The sequence below is a fragment of the Gorilla gorilla genome, chromosome 18 (assembly GCF_029281585.2).
Source record: "Gorilla gorilla gorilla isolate KB3781 chromosome 18, NHGRI_mGorGor1-v2.1_pri, whole genome shotgun sequence".
In the NCBI taxonomy this organism is placed as follows: Eukaryota; Metazoa; Chordata; class Mammalia; order Primates; family Hominidae; genus Gorilla; species Gorilla gorilla.
The window spans coordinates 111623787-111642738 of record NC_073242.2 but is presented as its reverse complement, the minus strand read 5'-3'; the positions used below and the strand labels follow the sequence as shown (position 1 = coordinate 111642738).

Below are 18952 nucleotides of genomic sequence, written 5' to 3'. Positions count from 1 at the left end.
CTGAGAGGCCAAGGCAGAAGGAGCACCTGAGGTCAGGAGTTTGAGACCAGTGTGGCCAACATGGAGAAACCCCATCTCTACTAAAAATACAAAAAATTAGTGGCGGGTGCCTGTAATCCCAGCTACTCAGGAGGCTGAGGCAGGAGAATCGCTTGAATACGGGAGGCAGAGGTTGCAGTGAACCGAGGTTGCGCCATTGCACTCCAGCCTGGGCAACTAGAGCAAAACTCTGTCTCAAAAAAAAAGATATTCTCTCTCTGTCTGCTGCTATGTACCAAGCAGGATGGAGACCCACTGGGGACACAGCATATTACAGGCCCATCATTATTACTGGAAGTAATAACAACTATCATTAGTACACACACACAACTCACACGCACATGCACACACATCCCTCCATGTTCTCTAAATGTTCTGAAGGCACTGGTGTTAACACCGTTGTAGAGCCGGGCACAGTGGCTCACACCTATAATTCCAGCACTTTGGGAGGCTGACACAGGGGGATTGCTTGAGCCCAGGAATTTGAGACCAGCCTGGACAACATACTGAGATTCTGTGTCTAAAAAAGATAACAAATTACCTGGGCATGGGGGTGCGCACCTGTGGTCCCAGCAACTTGGGAGGCTGAGGTGGGAGGATCACATGAGCCTGGGAGGTGGAGGCTGCAGTGAGGGATGATTGCCATTGCACCCCATTCTGAGCAACAGAGCAATACCCTGTCTCACAAACACAAAAAACCAACAAAAAACCACACCATGGCAGATGAGGAAACCAAGGCCTGGAGAAGTTATTAGCTTGTCCAGGAGGCAGCCAAGTTTTGAACCCACGTCCCTCCACCACCTTCAGGGCATGTGCTCTTTCCACCACACCAGGCTGACAGATCTCCGGGAGCTCATGGGAGCTGCTTGCCTAAGCCCCTGATGTTTTATATGATTCTTTTTTATTTATTTATTTATTTATTTATTTATTTATTTATTTATTTATTTATTTATTTTTGAGACAGATTCTTGCTCTTGTTGCCCAGGCTGGAGTGCAATGGCGTGATCTCGGCTGACTGCCACTTCTGCTTCTGGGCTCAAGTGATTCTCCTGCCTCAACCTCCTGAGTAGCTGGAATTACAGGTGCACGCCACCACACCCAGCTAATTTTTGTATTTTTAGTAGAGGTGGAGTTTCACCATGTTGGCCAGGCTGGTCTTGAACTCCTGACCTCAGGTGATCCGTCCACCTCAGCATCCCAAAGTGCTGGGATTACAAGCATGAGCCATCAGCCCAGCCTTCTTTTTTTCTTTTTCTTTATTTCTTTTTTTCTTTTTTTTTTTTGGAGACAGAGTCTTGCTCTGTTGCCTGGGCTGGAGTACACTGATGTGATCTCAGCTCACTGCAACCTCCACCTCCCAGGTTCAAGCAATTCTCCTGCCCCAGCCTCCTGAGTAGCTGAGAATACAGGCGTGTGCCACTACGCCTGGCTAAATTTTTTGTGTTTTTAGTAGAGACAGTGTTTCACCATGTTAGCCAGGTTGATCTCAAACTCCTGACCTCAGGTGATCTGCCTGCCTCAGCCTCCCAAAGTGATGAGATTACAGGTGTGAGCCACCATGCCCGGCCCTTTTTTCTTCTTTTGAGACAGTCTCACACTATCACCCAGGCTGGAGTGCAGTGGCATGATCTTGACTCACGGCAACCTCTGCCTCCTGGGTTCAAATGATTCTCCTGTCTCAGCCTCAAGCAGTTTTCATGCCTCAGCCTCCTGAGTAGCTGGGATTACAGGCATACACCACTACAGCTAATATTTTCTTTTTTTTTTTTTTTTTGAGACAGAGTGTCGCTCTGTCACCCAGGTTGAGGTGCAGTGGTGTGATCTCGGCTCACTGCAACCTCTGCCACCCTGGTTCAAACAATTCCCATCTCAGCCTCCTGAGAAGCTGGGATTACAGGCATGTGCCACCACGCCCAGCGAATTTTTGTATTTTTAGTAGAGACGGAATTTCACCATGTTGTTCAGGCTGGTCTCGATGTCCTGACCTCAGATAATCCACCCACCTCAGCCTCCCAAAGTGCTGAGATTACAGGCGTGAGCCACCGCACCTGGTCACGCCTGGCTAATTTTTGTATTTTTGTATTTTTAGTGGAGAGGGGTTTCACCATGTTGGCCAGGCTGGTTTCAAACTCCTGACCTCTGGTGATCCACCTGCCTCAGCCTCCCAAACTGCTGGGATTACAGATGTGAGCCACCGCAGCCACCCAGGCTGGAGTGCAATGGTGTGATCTCGGCTCACTGCAACCTCTGCCTCCTGGGTTCAAGCAATTCTCCTGCCTCAGCCTCCCGAGTAGCTGGGACTACAGGTGCCCGCCACCACACCTGGCTAACTTTTTGTATTTTTAGTAGAGACGGGGTTTTACCACATTAGCCAGGATGGGCTCAATCTCCGGACCTTATGATCTGCCCACCTCAGCCTCCCAAAGTGCTGGGATTACAGGCGTGAGCCCCTGGGCCCGGCCCAAAATGGCTTTAAATGAGCCAAGTGGGAGTCAATTGTCATTATATGGGTGGATGTGCTTTATCTGGAGGTGTCTGTGCCCAAAAGGCCAACATCAAATGCCGAGGGATGGGGAGAACCTTCCACTGCAGCCCCTCCGCCCCTTCTGTTGCATCCGCTGTCTTCGGTGTCTACCACGTGTCCACGTTCAGTCCTTCGGGTCTGAAATAACTTTGGCTTTTCCTTGGCCCCAGCCAGCCCTCAGGGGGTTGAGCTTGAGTCATCTGACCTGATGGCTCCTGTCAGAAGCCATGGCTCTGAGCAACCAGGTGGCCCAGAGTGAGCAGAACGCACTTTGCTCCCCAGGCACCTTCTTTACGCACGCGGCCCTGCAGAGCCTCCGCCTGTACCCCTTCACCGACGGTTGGCACCCCTTCGTGGTAGCGGCAGAGCTCATCTACTTCCTCTTCCTCCTCTACTACATGGTGGTGCAGGTAAGGGGCATGCTCATAGCTCATGAGCAGGGTTTGGGGTGCAGGGGTGCCTGGTGCCTCACCAACACCTCTCCTCTTCCTTGTAAGTGGGATGGGAAAGGGATTTTTTCCTTTTTTTTTTTTTTGAGATGGAGTCTCACTCTGTCACCAGGCTGGAATACAGTGGTGCAATCTCGGCTCACTGCAGCCTCCACCTCCTGGGTTCAAATGATTCTCCTGCCTCAGTGTCTCGAGCAGCTGGGACTACAGGCATGCACCACCAAGCCCTGCTAATTTTTGTGTTTTTAGTAGAGATGGGGTTTCACCATGTTGGCCAGGATGGTCTTGAACTCCTGACCTCGTGAACCGCCTGCCTCAGCCTCCCAAAGTGCTGGGATTACAGGCGTGAGCCACCGCACCCGGCTGGGAAAGGGCTTTGCCTTAGGTGTTTGCTGGGAGCAACCTTTGGTCCTTCCATTGGTCCTAGGGCTGATCTAGGCTGCTAGATCAGGGCATGGGAAGGACCCAAGGTTGGTACTCCTCAGGAATTGAGAACTCAAAGTGGAGTCCTTCATGGCTGGGGAAGGGAGAGGAGCATGGGTCCTGTTTCTACTGAACTGAGACCTTCCAAAGAGCCAGGGTAGGGCGATGGTACGGGGAAGTGACCCTACAGCTGGGTGTGGAAGTCCTCTGAACTTAGATTGTGGGGCCTCTTAGCATCTTTTGTTCCCACCCACGGTCACTGGGAGTTAGGCAACATCCCCTTTGCCACCTTTATTGCCATGTTGCATCCAAACGTGCAGATGTTGATGATGCTAAAGGCTGGACGATGGTGAGAACACACCGGAAGCTACTCCCCTCCTCCTGACAAAAATGCAAACCAGATTCCCGAAAGGGAGCATCTTGGCCCTCCATCATCTTCTCCAACACCCTGTTTAAAGCAAGGATGATATTTTTGAATGCTTACTGCATAGCAGGCATTGTGCTAAGAACGTATGTGTTTTCTCCTTCAACAACAGGAGAAAGCTCCTATGGGCTCTAATTCAGAGTAGGAAACTAAAGTCCAGAGACTTTAAGTCATTTATCCAAGGTCAGAATTTGAACACAGGGAGTCTGACCCCTGACCGTCACACTCAACCCCTATCCACAGCATCAGCCTCATGAAGCAGCGCACTCACCTGGTCTTGAGCATCACCAGTTCAAGCCCAATGGCCAACAGTCATCAGACAGCAACTTCAGTCCATGCACCTGTCCAAGAACCTCACAGCAGATCTGTTCACCCCCCGCCTCCACGGTTCACTGCCCTCCTCCTACCGCCTCCACACTCTGCCTGCAGCTGCTTCAGAAAGCTGCTCTCCAAAACCTACAGATCTCTCTCAAAATGCTGCTTGGGCAGTTTTAAAAATCTCCCCACTCTCCATCCCTTATTTGTAAAAGTGAACTTAGGCTGCCACCAGCCAAATGGAAGTCCTTCCTTCTTAAGAGTGGGTAGGAGGGGCACAGTGGCTCAAGCCTATAATCCCAGCATTTTGGGAGGCCAAGACGGGCAGATCACTTGAGGTCAGGAGTCGGAGACCAGCCTGGCCAACATTGCAAAACCTCATCTCTACTAAAAATACAAAAATTAGCCGGGCATGGTGGCAGGCGCCTGTAGTCCCAGCTACTTGGGAGGCTGATGCAATAGAATCACTTGAACCTGGGAGGCAGAGGTTGCAGTGAGCTGAGATCCTGCCACAGCACTCCAGCCTGGATGACAGAGCAAGACTCTGTCTCCAAAAAAAAAAAAAAAAAAATTGCTGGGCGCGGTGGCTCACGCCTGTAATCCCAGCACTTTGGGAGGCCAAGGCAGGTGGATCATGAGATCAGGAGTTCAAGACTAGCCTGACCAACATGGTGAAAACCCATCTCTACTAAAAATATAAAATTAGCCGGGTGTGGTGGTGCATGCTTGTAATTACAGCTACTCGGGAGGCTGAGGCAGGAGAATCACTTGAACTGGAGGCAGAGGTTGCAGTGAGCTGAGATTGCACCACTGCACTCCAGGCCTAGGCAACAAGAGTGAAACTCTGTCCCCGGCAAAAAAAAGAAAGAAAGAAAAGGAAGGAAGGAAGGAAAGGAAGGAAAGGAAAGAAAGGAAGAAAGAAGAGGAAAAAAGAATGGGCAGGAGGGGAAACTGGTACAAAAATAGAAGATTCTCTTGAGTGAAAGGGAAAAGATGGGGAGGAAGATGAAGAACACATGCAGGATCGTTCTTTTGAACTTGTGACACCTGTTGGGGAAGTTTAATTAAAACTAAGTCTCCTGCCTGTCCAGAAAACCTCTCCACAAGGGCAGAAAAGAAAGAAAACTACCTAACTATCTATTTGCCTATCTATCTAGAGAGAGGGTCTGGCTCTGTTGCCCTGGCTGGAGTGCAAGTAGCGCGGTCCCAGATTACTGCAGCCTCAACCTCCCCGGGGTCAAGTGATCCTCCTACCTCAGCCTCCCGGGTAGCTGAGACTATAGGCATGTGTCACCACATCCAGCTAATTTTTGTACTTTTTGTAGAGATGAGGCTTTGTCTTTTTCTTTTTTTTTTTTTTTTTTTTTGAGACGGAGTCTTGCTCTGTTGCCCAGGCTGGAGTACAGTGGTGCATTATCTGCTCACTGCAACCTCCGCCTCCTGGGTTTAAGATATTTCCAGCTTATTTTTATATTTGTAGTACAGACAGGGTTTTCACCATGTTGGCCAGGCTGGTCTCGAGCTCCTGACCTCAAGTGATTTGTCTGCCTTGGTCTCCCAAAGTACTGAGATTACAGGCGTGAGACACCATGCCCAGCCCGTTTTCGTGATTTTGCCCAGGCTGTTCTCTAACTCCTGGGCTCAAGTAATTGTCACGCCTCAGCCTCCCAAAGTGTTGTAGAGGTATGAGTCACCACGCTCAGCAATTTTTAAAATTATTTATTTATTTATTTATTTATTTTGTTATTTATTTATTTATTTTTGAGACAGATTCTTTCTCTGTCACCAAGTTGGAGTGCAATGGCGCGACCTCGGCTCACTTTAACCTCCGCCTCCAGGGTTCAAGCAATTCTCCTGCCTCAGCCTCCTGAGTAGCTGGGACTGCAGGTACCCGCCACCACGCCCGGCTAATTTTTGTATTTTTAATAGAGACAGGGTTTCGCCGTGTTGGCCAGGATGGTCTGGATCTCTTGACCTTGTGATCCGCCAGCCACAGCCTCCCAAAGTGCTGGGATTACAGGCGTGAGCCACCGTGCCCAGCCTAAATTATTTATTTTTAATTGTGGGAAATATACGTAACATAAAATTTACCATTTTAACCACTTTTAAGTGTTTAGTGGCATTAGGTCCACTCATATCATTGTGCAAGTGCCATTACCGTCCATCTCCAGAAGGATGAACTCTTTTCATGTTGCAAACTACAGCCAGCTGGGTTCGGTGGCTCCCACTTGTAATCCCAGCAGTTTGGGAAGCAGAGGTGGGCAGATCACCTGAGGTCAGGAGTTTGAGACTAGCCTGGCCAACAAAATGAAACCCCTTCTCTACTAAAAATACAAAAATTAGCTGGGTGTGGTGGCACACGTCTGTAATCCCAGCTACTCAGGAGGCTGAAGCAGAAGAATTGCTTGAACCCGGGAGGCGGAGGTTGCATTGAGCTGAGATGGGGCCCGCTGCACTCCAGCCTGAGCAACAGAGGGAGACTCCATCTCAAAAAAAAAAAAAAAAAAAAAGAATTTCCTGGGGTTTAAATACCTTCTAGAGGTTTCCATTGGTTAATCGGTGTATGTCCTATGTAAATGAAGAGGTTAAAGTGAAGTTACAAAGTCATTTACTCGGGGTACACCCTATGTAAATGAAGAGGATATTTCCTGTCATAGCTGAAGTGTTTCCATTTGATTTAGTTCTTAGGTTACCTGCCTCCAGGCCCTATTATCCCGCCTCAATGGGTCTGTGCACAAGGTTGGGGAGAGGCCCGGGCACTCTGTGCATGGGGGACAGAGCTGGGGAAGCCTCCTGCCAGAGGGCCCTCCGGGATGGGGAGGGAGCAGCCCGGTGGGGCGGGGGCAGTCATGGCCGCAACTTCACACTCCTTTTCCAGGGCAAGCGCATGAGGAAGCAGACGTGGGGCTATTTCCGCAGCAAGTGGAATCTTCTGGAGCTGGCCATCATCCTGGCCAGCTGGAGTGCCCTGGCGGTGTTTGTGAAGAGGGCTGCCCTGGCCGAAAGGGACCTCCAGCGCTGCCGGAACCACAGGGAGGAGTCAGTGGCTGTCTTCTCCGCCCCCCAGCTCCCCACACTGGCCCCTCTTCCTACAGCTCCGTTTGAGGCCCAGGGGTCAGAAGGAGGTTTCAGAATGCTGCGGACCCTCAGGGGATAAAGGGGCACTCCTAGTAGACATAACTCTAGCTGCCACCTAGTTTCAGGTGTGGGGCCAGCCGCAAGTGAGTACGATTGGAGAGGACTCAGACAAAATAGAACATCTTGTGCAAATCTTCCCAAAACATAGGACCATGGGGCATCCTGCTTAGGCTCCCCAAAACCTTGCAAAGGGGAGGCCCTTTGCAAGTATTATGGCCCCAGTAAGCTCACCTCTGCTACCATACACTAAGTGTCCACTATGTGGTAGGCAGGATGTATTCACCTAGGGAATCATCATCAGAATTGATGAAGGTCAGTGTTATCATCGCCCCATTTGACAAAGACATTGAGGGCAGGGTGTGGTGGCTCATGCCTGTAATCTCAGCACTTTGGGAGGCCGAGGTGGGCAGATCATTTGAGGTTAGGATATTGAGACCAGCCTGGCCAACACAGTGAAACCCTAACTCTACTAAAAATGGAAAAATTGCTGGACACGGTGGCTCACGCCTGTAATCCCAACACTTTGGGAGGCCAAGGCAGGTGGATCATTTGAGGTCAGGAGTTCGAGACCAGCCTGGCCAATATGGTGAAACCCCATCTCTACTAAAAATACAAAAATTAGCTGGGCGTGATGGCATGCACCTGCAGTCCCAGCTACTCGGGCGCCTGTAGTCCCAGCTACTCAGGAGGCAGGAGGATCGCTAGAACCCGGGAAGCGAAAGTTGCAGTGAGCCGAGATTGCGCCACTGCCCTCCAGCCTGGGTGACAGAGGGAGACTGGGTCTCAAAAAAACAGACAAAGACACTGAGGCTCAGAGAGGTCACGTGACTTCCCCAAGGCCACACAGCTAAAATGTGGCAGGCAAGTAATTTAAGCCTAGCTTGTGTGGCTCCAGGGTCCCCTCCCTTGCTTGGAATCATTGGGTTTCTTGACTTACTCATTCGTTTTATAGATATAGCTAACATGTATTGAGTTATTGCTAAATGTCATACACTTTCATAAAAACACCACATTACAAGCAGTGTCTCATTCTCACCTACACCTGAATCCTCCTGAGACCTCTAAGAGATGATATTATCACCATCCCTTTTTTTGTTTTGTTTTTTGAGACGGACTCTTGCATGATCTCAGCTCACTGCAACCTCTCCCTCCTGGGTTCAAGTCATTCTCCTGCCTCAGCCTCCCCAGTAGCTGGGATTACAAGTACACACCACCACACCCGGTTAATTTTTGTATTTTTAATAGAGACGGGGTTTCACCATGTTGGCCAGGCTGATCTCGAACTCCGGACTTCATGATCCACCCCCGCCCCGCTTGACTTCCCAAAGTGCTGGGATTACAGGCGTGAGCCACCGCGCCCAGCCTCATCATCCTTTTTTTTACAAATGAGGAAATCACATGTAATGAGGCTTGGAGAGGTTAAGCTGCATGAAAGGAAAATAAAATCTTGGGACCCCAATCCACTCTGCCAAAAGGAAAAAGAAAAATTAAGCTGAAAGTTGAGTCATGTAAGAAACTGCCTTTCGTTTTGTTCCTGAAGAGAGAGTTACAGCTAAAAGGTTGATCTCTGCAGGCAGCAGCTGCATGTTCACCTTATCTTATGTAAAGTGCCCACTTCACTGAGCATGAGACAAATACATCATTGACTATTCCCTTACCTGCTCCTTTTCTCTGGCAACATGTGGATTCAATAGTGTCACCAGACCCTCCCTCTTTCCTCTGTAGCCCGCTTTTCTCTTTTAAGTATTGAAGGCTTCCGGCTGGGCATGGTGGCTCATGCCTAATAAAAGAGGGCTTATGGCCTCTTTTATTTATGTTTTGAGATGGGGTCTTGCTCTGTCACACAGGCTGAAGTGCAGTGGTGTGATCACAGCTCACTATAGCCTTGATCTCCAGGGCTCACGCGATCCTCTCACCTCAGCCTCCTGAGTAGCTGGGACCACAGGCTCACGCTACCATGCTTAGGTAATTTTCTTTTTTTTGAGACGGAGTCTCACTCTGTCGCCCAGGCTGGAGTGCAGTGGCACTATCTTGGGTCACCACAACCTCCGCCTCCCAGGTTGAAGCGATTCTCGTCCCTCAGTCTCCTGTATAGCTGGATTGCAGGCGCATGCCGCTACGCACAGCTAATTTTTGTATTTTTAGTAGAGATGGGGTTTCACCATGTTGGCCAGGCTGGTCTCGAACTCCTGACCTCGTGACCTTCCCACCTTGGCCTCCCAAAGTGCTGGGATTACAGCCATGAGCCATCGCGCCCGGCCGCTCAGGTAATTTTTAAATTATCTGTAGAGATGAGGTCTTGCTTTGTTGCCCAAGTTGGTTTTGAACTCCTGGGCTCAAGCATTCCTCCTGCCTTGGCTTCCCAAAGCGATGGGATTACAGGCATGAGCCTCCATGCCCAGCCAGCCCTTCTTTATGAAGGCAGTTAGCCATATTAAAGCATGGGTCTCAACCTTGGCTACATATGAGAATAACTCCAAGGGGACAGTAAAAATACTGAAGCCAGGCTGGGTGCGGTGGCTTATACCTATAATCCCAGCACTTTGGCAGGCTGAGGTGGGCGGATCACAAGTTCAGGAGTTTAAGACCAGCCTGGCCAACATGATGAAACCCCGTCTCTGCTAAAAATACAAAAATTAGCTGGGCATGGTGAAGTGTGCCTACAGTCCCAGTTACTCAGGAGTTTGAGGCAGGAGAATCACTTGTACCCAGGAGGAGGAGGTTGCAGTAAGCCAAGATTGTGCCACTGCACTCCAGCCTGGGTGACAGAGCCAGACTCCATCTCAAGAAAAAAATAAAAATAAAAGAGGTCTTATGTATTGTTATTTTTTCCACATACATAAGCAATTAAATGGCGTGAGACAGTGTTAGGTCTTCTTTTTTTTTGTTTTGAGACAGAGTTTCGCTGTTGTTGCCCAGGCTGGAGTGTAATGGCGTGATCTCAACTCACTGCAACGTCTGCCTCCCGGATTGAAGGGATTCTCCTGCCTCAGCCTCCCGAGTAGCTGAGATTACAGGCGCCTGCCACCACGCCTGGCTAATTTTTTGTATTTTTAGTAGAGATGGGGTTTCACCATGTTGGCCAGGCTGGTTGCGAACTCCAGACCTCAGGTGATCCACTGGCCTTGGCCTCCAGAAGTGCTGGGATTACAAGTGCAAGCCACCGTGCCCAGCCAGCGTTAGGTCTTTTAAGAGAGACAGGAGAAAGGAGCTGCTGGAGTCAAAGGCGGAAGCAACCGTTTGTACCAGCAACTCCAGTCTGCTCAAAGGGAAGGAAGATTCTGGAAGGCAGGAGATTTGGGTAAAAGGATGGTTCTCACTGAGGCCTGGCCAGTACCCACGGTAGCAAACCCAGTCTGTGCTTTGTGTCCCTCGGTGTGGCCCTGTAGAGAGCTGCCCTGAGTGGGTCCAACCTTGGAGGAGAGCACGGGGAAAGCTCTCCACAGTACAGAGCTTCGGGAAGGTTGTGTCACCTTGAACCTGTTTGAAAAGGCTTCTTCTGTAGAATAGCTAGAAGGCAGGCCTCACAAGTTTTTCTTTTTTAAGCAATTTCAATTTTTATTATTTTTTTATAGAGACAGGAGTCTCACATTGTTCCCCATGCTGATCTCGAACTCCTGGCCTCAAGTGATCCTCCTGCCTCAGCCTCCCAATGTGCTGAGATTGCAGGCATGAGCCACTGCGCCTGGCCTCAAATTTTATTTAGGTTCAGGGGGTACATGTGCAGGTTTGTTACATGAGTATATTGCGTGATGCTGAGGTTTGGGGTGCGAATGACCTTGATACCCAAGTAGTGAGCACAGTACGCAGTAGATAGTTTCTCAACCGTTGCCTGCCTCCCTCCAGTCTTGCAGTCCCCAGTGTCTGTTGTTTCCATCTTTATGTCCATAACTAGCTAATGTTTAGCTCCCACTTGTAAGTGAGAACATGCAGTATTTGATTTTCTGTTCCTGTGTTAATTCGCTTAGGATAATGGCCTCCAGCCGCATCCACGCCACTGCAGAGGACGTGGTTTTGTTCCTTTTTGTGGCTGCAAAGTTTTTCAGTTAACAAGAAATGCCATATGGCTTCATAAAACTTTTATTTATTTTTATTTATTTTTTATTTTTGAGACAGAGTTTTGCTCTTGTCACCTAGGCCAGAGTGCAGTGTCATGATCTCGGCTCACTGCAACCTCTGCCTCCTGGGTTCAAGAGATTCTCTTGCCTCAGCCTCCTGAGTAGCTGGGATTATAGGCACGCGCCACCACACCTGGCCAATTTTTATATTTTTGCTAGAGACAGGGATTCGGATGTTGGCCAGGCTGGTCTCAAACTCCTGACCTCAGGTGATCTGCCTGCCTTGGCCTCCTAAAGTGCTGGGATTACAGGTGTGAGCCACCACGCGTGGACTATAAAACTTTTAAAAACAGATCAGGAGAAAAAAATGTCTTGAGTCCAACATCCCAGAGAAAACCACATGGTGATTGGTCTGCTGCCATCTCACTGATGACGATCATAGCTCACTACAGCTTCAAACCCCTGAACTCAAGTGATCCTCCCGCCTCAGCCTCTTGAGTAACTAGGATTACCAGTGCACACCATGAAGTCCAACTACCATTATCTTTGTCACCATCACCATCATCTTCAGCATCATCACCATCATCATCACTGTCATTGTCATTATCACGCTCACACCACAATTCCCAGCATCCTCCTCCTCCTCCTCCTCATCATCATCATCACCACTTACCTGGGGGAACTGGGATGGCTCTCTTTCCCAGACCTGTTTCTGGACCTCATGGTCTATGAGATGATGATAGAACTAATCCCACATCCTGAAATGCCGATAAATCCAATCTCGCATCCAGATCAGTTCTGGCTGAACTGCTCAAGGTCTCTGAGGCCCAGCCTTTGCATTTTGGTCCCACAGAGGCATCAGCTTCAGTGAGACAGCAGCAGCCGATGCCGCCCTTGGCTACATCATTGCCTTCCTGGTACTCCTGTCCACAGTGAAGCTTTGGCATCTGCTCAGGTTGAATCTCAAAATGAACATGATCACAGCAGCCCTACACCGTGCCTGGGGCGACATTTCAGGCTTTATCATTGTCATCCTTACCATGCTCCTGGCTTACTCCATTGCGATAAGTATCTGCTTTGGGAAAAGTTCGGGGCGGGTCTCTGCGGAAACCAAGGCTAATTGGTGGTGGGAAAGTGGACAGTTAGGGTTAGGGAGACCCTGGGAACCCAAGGAAGGTGGTGGCCCTTCTAAGTACAGGGTCTCTTTGCTGTGAGCTCATGCACCAGTCATCTCAAATGGCAAAGGCTGGAGAGCTCAGGTGGGTAGGGTGAGGAGGCATAGGCTCTGGTGCTGAAAGGGTCCAGGTTTGGGAAGAATTCCTTTCTGCCTCTAGACCCCTCCTGGATGTGCCAGTTATCCTGGCTTCCCAACTGGTCAGAAGGCACAGGGCTAACTCCTAGACACACACAGAGCACTGCTGCTGTGCTGGGGGATGGATGGGGCCACCACGTCCTTGAGTTGGGGCAGAGGTGGGGATGTGAAGGTAGATACATCCACAGGCCATGCCAGTGCTTGTTGTCCAAGACATGACTCATGAGCTTGGGAGGGCCAATGCCACTTCACTCAGCACTTTAACTCTAAGAGCACATTGACAAGCATGGCCCTGTGTAGAAAAACATAAATGAAAACATTAAATTTTCTTTTTTGTTGTTGAGACGGAGTCTTGTTCTGCTGCCCAGGTTGGAGTGCAGTGGCACGATCTAGGCTCACTGCAACCTCCACCTCCCAGGTTCAAGCGATTCTCTTGCCTCATTCTCCTGAGTAGCTGGGATTACTGGTGCGCACGACCATGCCTGGCTAATTTCGTATTTGTAGTAGAGACAGGGTTTCACCATGTTGGTCAGGCTGGTCTCGATCTCCTGACTTCAGGTGATCCACCCACCTCGGCCTCCCAAAGTGCTGGGATTACAGGTGACCGTGCGTGGCTTTTTTTTTTTTGGAGACAGAGTCTCACTCTGTTGCCCAGGCTGGAGTGCAGTGTCACAGTCTCGGCTCACTGCAACCTCTGCCTCCCAGGTTCAAGCGATTCTCCTGTTTCAGCCTCCTGAGTAGCTGGGACTACAGGCATGTGCCATGACACGCGGCCAATTTTTGTATTTTTGGTAAAAACAGTGCTTCATCATGTTGGTCTCAAACTCCTGACCTCAGGTAATCTGCCTACCTTGGCCGCCCAAAGCGCTGGGATTACAGGCGTGAGCCACCGCGCCCAGCCAAAAACATTAAATTTTCAATTCTTTTTTATGATCATATGAGAAATCCCCTCTTACATCCTGGCCCCCACCACATCCTGATGTCCTTCTAAATACACCCCCTACTGCCCACCATGTTCCCATGCGAGCCCTGGCCTTCCGTTCATCTCTGGCCTTTAGCACAATCCTGGCCCAGTCCCTACCCCAGGGCCTTCCCCATTCTCACCCTGGCTCCATCCAGTCTCTTGCCTTCCTCTCCTCCCTCATCATCCTATCCACCAGCCCATCGCATCCTAGTCCCCACTCCACCCCAATCCTCACCCCACTCTGCCTCCCTGTCACCTTAGGCTTGACCCCTTCCATCCCTAGCCCCACCCGATCTTCCTCTCCCACCCTTGGAAACAGGTGGGGTGCACTGAGGGAGTGATGGGGGTGTGTTCTGGAAAGTTGGAGTCTGTGATTTTGGTGAAAGTTCCTGTCTAAATCCTAATGTGGATTTCTTCAGCCCTCCATGCAGTGTCTGGGCTGCAGGGACATTGCAGTGTCCCATGGGACCAAAAGTCATCAACTCAGAGACAGAGCCAGGGGCTGCTGGGCCTCCCCCTGACACCGCAGCCCTGGGAAAGTCTTGGGAGTGAGGGATTGTGGTGAGGGAAAAGGCAGTGAGGGGAGGGCCTCACCCAGGCAGAAGCCCATCGTCCATTCATCACAGTTCCCCAGAGTGAAGAGTTTGGAGCCGCAGAGTGCCCAGACTCATTGTCAGGTATTTGCACCGCATCTGGAGAACACTGCGGTGGCTTAGCAGGTGGCTGCCTGAGCCCCAGAGGCACCCTGGGCACTCCCTCATCCTGGTGGGCACAAAGATAGGCATCATCAACAGGCCATGGACACAATAAAGGTCCTGGACAAGGTCATCCAGGCAGCACTTCCAGAAACTTGACATACACATGCACATGGATGCACACACGTGCACACCTACACACATGCACACATGCACACGCATACACGTACACACATACAAATATACACACACATGCACACACACAAACACCACATGGATACACACACATACACATATATACACATGCATGTGCACAGAAATACACTACACATAGATACACACATACACATATATACACATACATACACAAAAGTGCATATGTGCAGATATTGATGCCCACAGGCATACACATGTACACTCTCACATGGACACACGTGTGGCCTCGCATGCACAGACCCACAGAGAGAAACACATGCATGCCACATAGAACCAGTTGTGGACCGGGTGCGGTGGCTTACACCCAAAATCCTATCACTTTGGGAGGCCAAGGTGGGTGGATCACCTGAGATTTGGAGTTCGAGGCCAGCCTGACCAACATGGTGAAACCCTGTCTCTACGAAAAATAGAAAAATTAGCCAGACGTGGTGGTGTGTGCCTGTAGTCCCAGCTACTTGTGAGGCTGAGGGAGGAGAATTGCTTGAACCCAGGAGGCGGAGGCTGCAGTGAGCCCAGATCGAACCATTGTACTCCAGCCTGGGTGACAGAGCAAGACTCCATCTCACAAAAAAACAAACAAAAACCTGTTGTGTACACACACCCACTTGCACACCCCTGTAGGTACAGTAGCTTGACCAGCCCGGCCAGGGCAGTGGCTGACACAGACCACCTACCCCACTGTGAAACAGCAGGCTTTTTGGGCCTTGGCAGCCTCCTTCCCTGTTGATGAGAATTCTTTCCATGACAGTCGAACTTAATATTTGGTTGGAAACTCCGTTCCTACAAAACCCTCTTTGATGCGGCGGAGACGATGATCAGCCTTCAGCTGGGAATCTTCAACTACGAGGAGGTAACGGGGTGAGGGCACGGGTGCTGCCATCTATACTGAGCCTCTAAGAAGATTAGAAAAAGCACTCCCTGTCCACTCCACCCCGTGCCATCCCTTGGGCCCATGGCCTGGCAAGCACCGGGCAAGTCTGGACAAACAGAAATATTCCCCCTCCTCTAGGTAGACACCCCTGCTAGAGCCCACAGCTTGCCCTTGGGACCCCTGCTCACAGAGGAACATTGGGTGCTGGCTACTCAGGGGAGGGCTGTACAGGGGTCTTCCAAAGGAAACACCCCCTACCCTGGGCAGAAAGGGCAGCCATCTTTGGAGGTGGCAGCCGTGGAAAGTGAGGGGCTGCCCGTTCTCTCCTTGCCCAGCTCTCTCAGCCCCAGGCAGAGGGGACCTTCCGGGCTCTAGGCTCTGCCTAGCTCTGAGGACCATTTTCCCTCTGAGGGTTCCCAGTAGGGGAAGTGGCTACTGGGACCCAGGACACTGGATGACCCTGGCTTTCTTTCTGACAGGTCCTGGACTATAGTCCAGTGCTTGGCTCCTTCCTCATTGGGTCCTGCATCGTTTTTATGACATTTGTGGTGCTGAACCTGTTTATCTCTGTCATCCTGGTGGCCTTCAGTGAGGAGCAAAAATACTATCAGGTGAGTTGCTTTGGCCTATTCCTCATCAGTCATTGAACTATGAAGAGGCTGGAGTGGTGTTAGACTTTAGGGAACTTGAGAGATCATTGTAGCTCAGAGCCCTCATTTAACAGGAGGGGAAACTGAGGCATAGACAGAGGACATTAATTCCCCAAAATCACAAGCAAGTGAGGGGCAGGGCTGGGACCAGAGCTGGGTCCAGAGCTGGGTCTCCTGATTCCCAATGTGAGACTCTGTTCGCGACACCAGTGACCTCCACCCTGGGTACACCTTAGAATCACCTGGGGCCTTTTGGAAACAACAGCTGCCAAGCCAGAGACCAATACCAACAGAGACCAACACCAACAGAATCTCTGGGAGAATGAGCCAGCCCTTGGTATGTTTGAAATCTCTTTGGGTAGCTTTTTTTTTTCTTGAGACAGAGTTTTTGCTCTTGTTGCCCAGGCTGGAGTGCAATGGCACAATCTTGGCTCGCTGTAACCTCCACCTCCTGGGTTCAAGTGATTCTCCTGCCTCAGCCTCCCAAGTAGCTGGGATTACAGTCATACGCCACCACACCTGGCTAATTTTTTGTATTTAGTAGAGACGGGGTTTCACCATGTTGGTCAGGCTGGACTTGAACTCCTGACCTCAGGTGATCCACCAATCTCGGCCTCCCAAAGTGCTGGAGTTACAGACATGAGCTACCACGCCCAGCCATCTCTTTGGGTAATTTTCAGGTTAATGAACAGCCAAGGTTGAAAACCCATACTATACTCCAAAACCTCAACCCACGTCGTCATGGCTCGGAGGGCAACAAGCTGGGCGCTCGCGATCGACCTCCCACCCATGGAAGAGTCGGCGTGCTGGGCTGCCTGCAGGAAGAGGGATGTGAGCACACAGACTGCAGGTTAATAACAGCCACCAGCACCACGCACACAGCGCTCTCTTCACAACCGAAGTTGTGTTGAAGGCTTCGCACATTTTATTTAATCCTCAAAACAGCTCCCTGAAGTAGGTATAATTATTCACAACGTACAGAGAAGGAAACCAAGGCTCACAGAGATGAAATCATTTACCTAGAACCACAGAGCTAGAAAGTAGGAAAGGTGGGATTTCAACCTGGATCTGTCTGACTTGGATGTGTGGTTTTGTTTTGTTTTCTTTTCCTGCTCTTCTGGAGGTATGACTGTGTGAAGGGTGACGTATTATGCAGCTCACCCTTCCTGTCCGAGTTGAAAGATTCTTTCAATCTGTATGCCTAAGCCGGGTGTGGTGGCACACACCTGTAGTCCTAGCTACACAGGAGGCTGAGGTGGGAGGATCACCTGAGCCCAGGAGACGAAGCCTGCAGTGAGCTGTGATCATGCCACTGCACTCCAGCCTGGGTGACAAAGCAAGATCCTGTCTCAAAAGAAAAGAAAGAAAAATCTGCACGCCTAACAAAGAAACCCTTAAGACACTCTTCTTTGAATTTTTCCATTTCTATACAAGAGCAGCAATTTGGTATTGTTGTTTTTCTAAATTGCAAAAGATTTCATAAAGGTGACATACCCCATCATGTTGAAGGATCATTGTAAAGAGTTATTTTTCCTGGAAACCAGGAAATTATTGCCCACAGGATTCAAGAATGCTAAGAATGCTGCCCCTCTTCTGTTGCTAAATGGTCTCTGGTGCACTTGTAACGTGTGTCCCGGATCTGTGTTTGGAAAGGAAATACAAATTTTTATTTCTACTAAACTCTCACTTAACACAGAACACTTCTGTGACCAAATGTGTGGAGATTTTCTCCACACACCAAGCAATTCTCCAGCAGACACCAACTGGGTATCTTATACCGACTGGGCATCCCTAATCCAAAAATCAGAAATCCAGAATGCTCCAAAATCCAAAATTGTTTGCATGCTCACCTGAGGTGACACATGGAAAATTCCACACATAACTACTTAATACAAACTTTGTTTCATGCACAAAATTATTGAAAATACTGAGCCAGTGTTCACTTCAGCAGCACATATGCTAAAATCGGAATGATACAGAGAGGATCAGCATGACCCCTGTGCAAGGAGGCCGTGCAAATTCACGAAGTGTTTCATATTTTTAATATAATTTTAAAATAAAAAAATATATACTGGGCTGGGCCCAGTGGCTCACGCCTGCAATCCCAGCACTTTGGGAAGCTGAGACAGGAGAATCACTTGAGGCCAGGAGTTCAAGACCAGCCTGGGCAATATAGAAAGACCCTATCTGTGCAAAAAATACAAAAATTAGCTGGGCCTGGTGGCATGTGCCTCTTCTTGTGGCTACTTGGGAGGATAGCTTGAGCCCAGGATGCAGTAAGCCATGATTGCACCGCTGCTCTCTAGCCTGCACGACAGAGCAAGATGCTATCTCTAAAACATAAATAAAAATTAAAAATACATATTGTATAAAATTACCTCCAGGCTATGTGTATAAGGTGTATATAAATATAAATAAATTTCCTGTTTAGTCTTGGGTCCCATTCCCAAGATACCTCATTATGCATTCTCCAAAATCTGAAAAAATCTGAAACACAAAACACTTGTCATCCCAAGCATTTCAGATGAGGGATACTCAACCTGTATAACAACTATTTATATAGCATTTACATTGTGTTAAGTATTATAAGTACTTAATGGTACTTATAGGCCAGGTGCGGTGGCTCAAGCCTGTAATCCCAGCACTTTGGGAGGCTGAGACGGGCTGATCACCTGAGGTCAGGAGTTCGAGACCAGCCTCAACATGGAGAAACCCCGTCTCTACTAAAAATACAAAATTAGCCCGGCGTAGTGGTACATGCCTGTAATCTCAGCTACTCGGGAGGCTGAGGCAGGAGAATTGCTTGAACCTGGGAGGCGGAGGTTGCGGTGAGCTGAGATCGTGCCATTGCACTCCAGCCTGGGCAACAAGAGC

General features: G+C 49.6%; 1 protein-coding gene and 1 non-coding gene across 2 annotated transcripts in view; both read left to right on the top strand.

Annotated features, from left to right (window-relative positions):
* The window catches only part of LOC101127236 (polycystin-1-like protein 2), a 117314-nt gene that overhangs the window by 93547 nt on the left and 4815 nt on the right, over window positions 1-18952 (top strand). The window contains 4 exon segments of the mRNA XM_055366748.2: window positions 2846-2973; window positions 7053-7213; window positions 15306-15407; window positions 15908-16039. Of these exon segments, the coding sequence (XP_055222723.2) occupies window positions 2846-2973; window positions 7053-7213; window positions 15306-15407; window positions 15908-16039 (523 nt within the window).
* Window positions 18014-18120, top strand: LOC115931188 (U6 spliceosomal RNA). Its single transcript, XR_004067729.1, has one exon. It is a non-coding gene; the product is annotated as a U6 spliceosomal RNA (small nuclear RNA).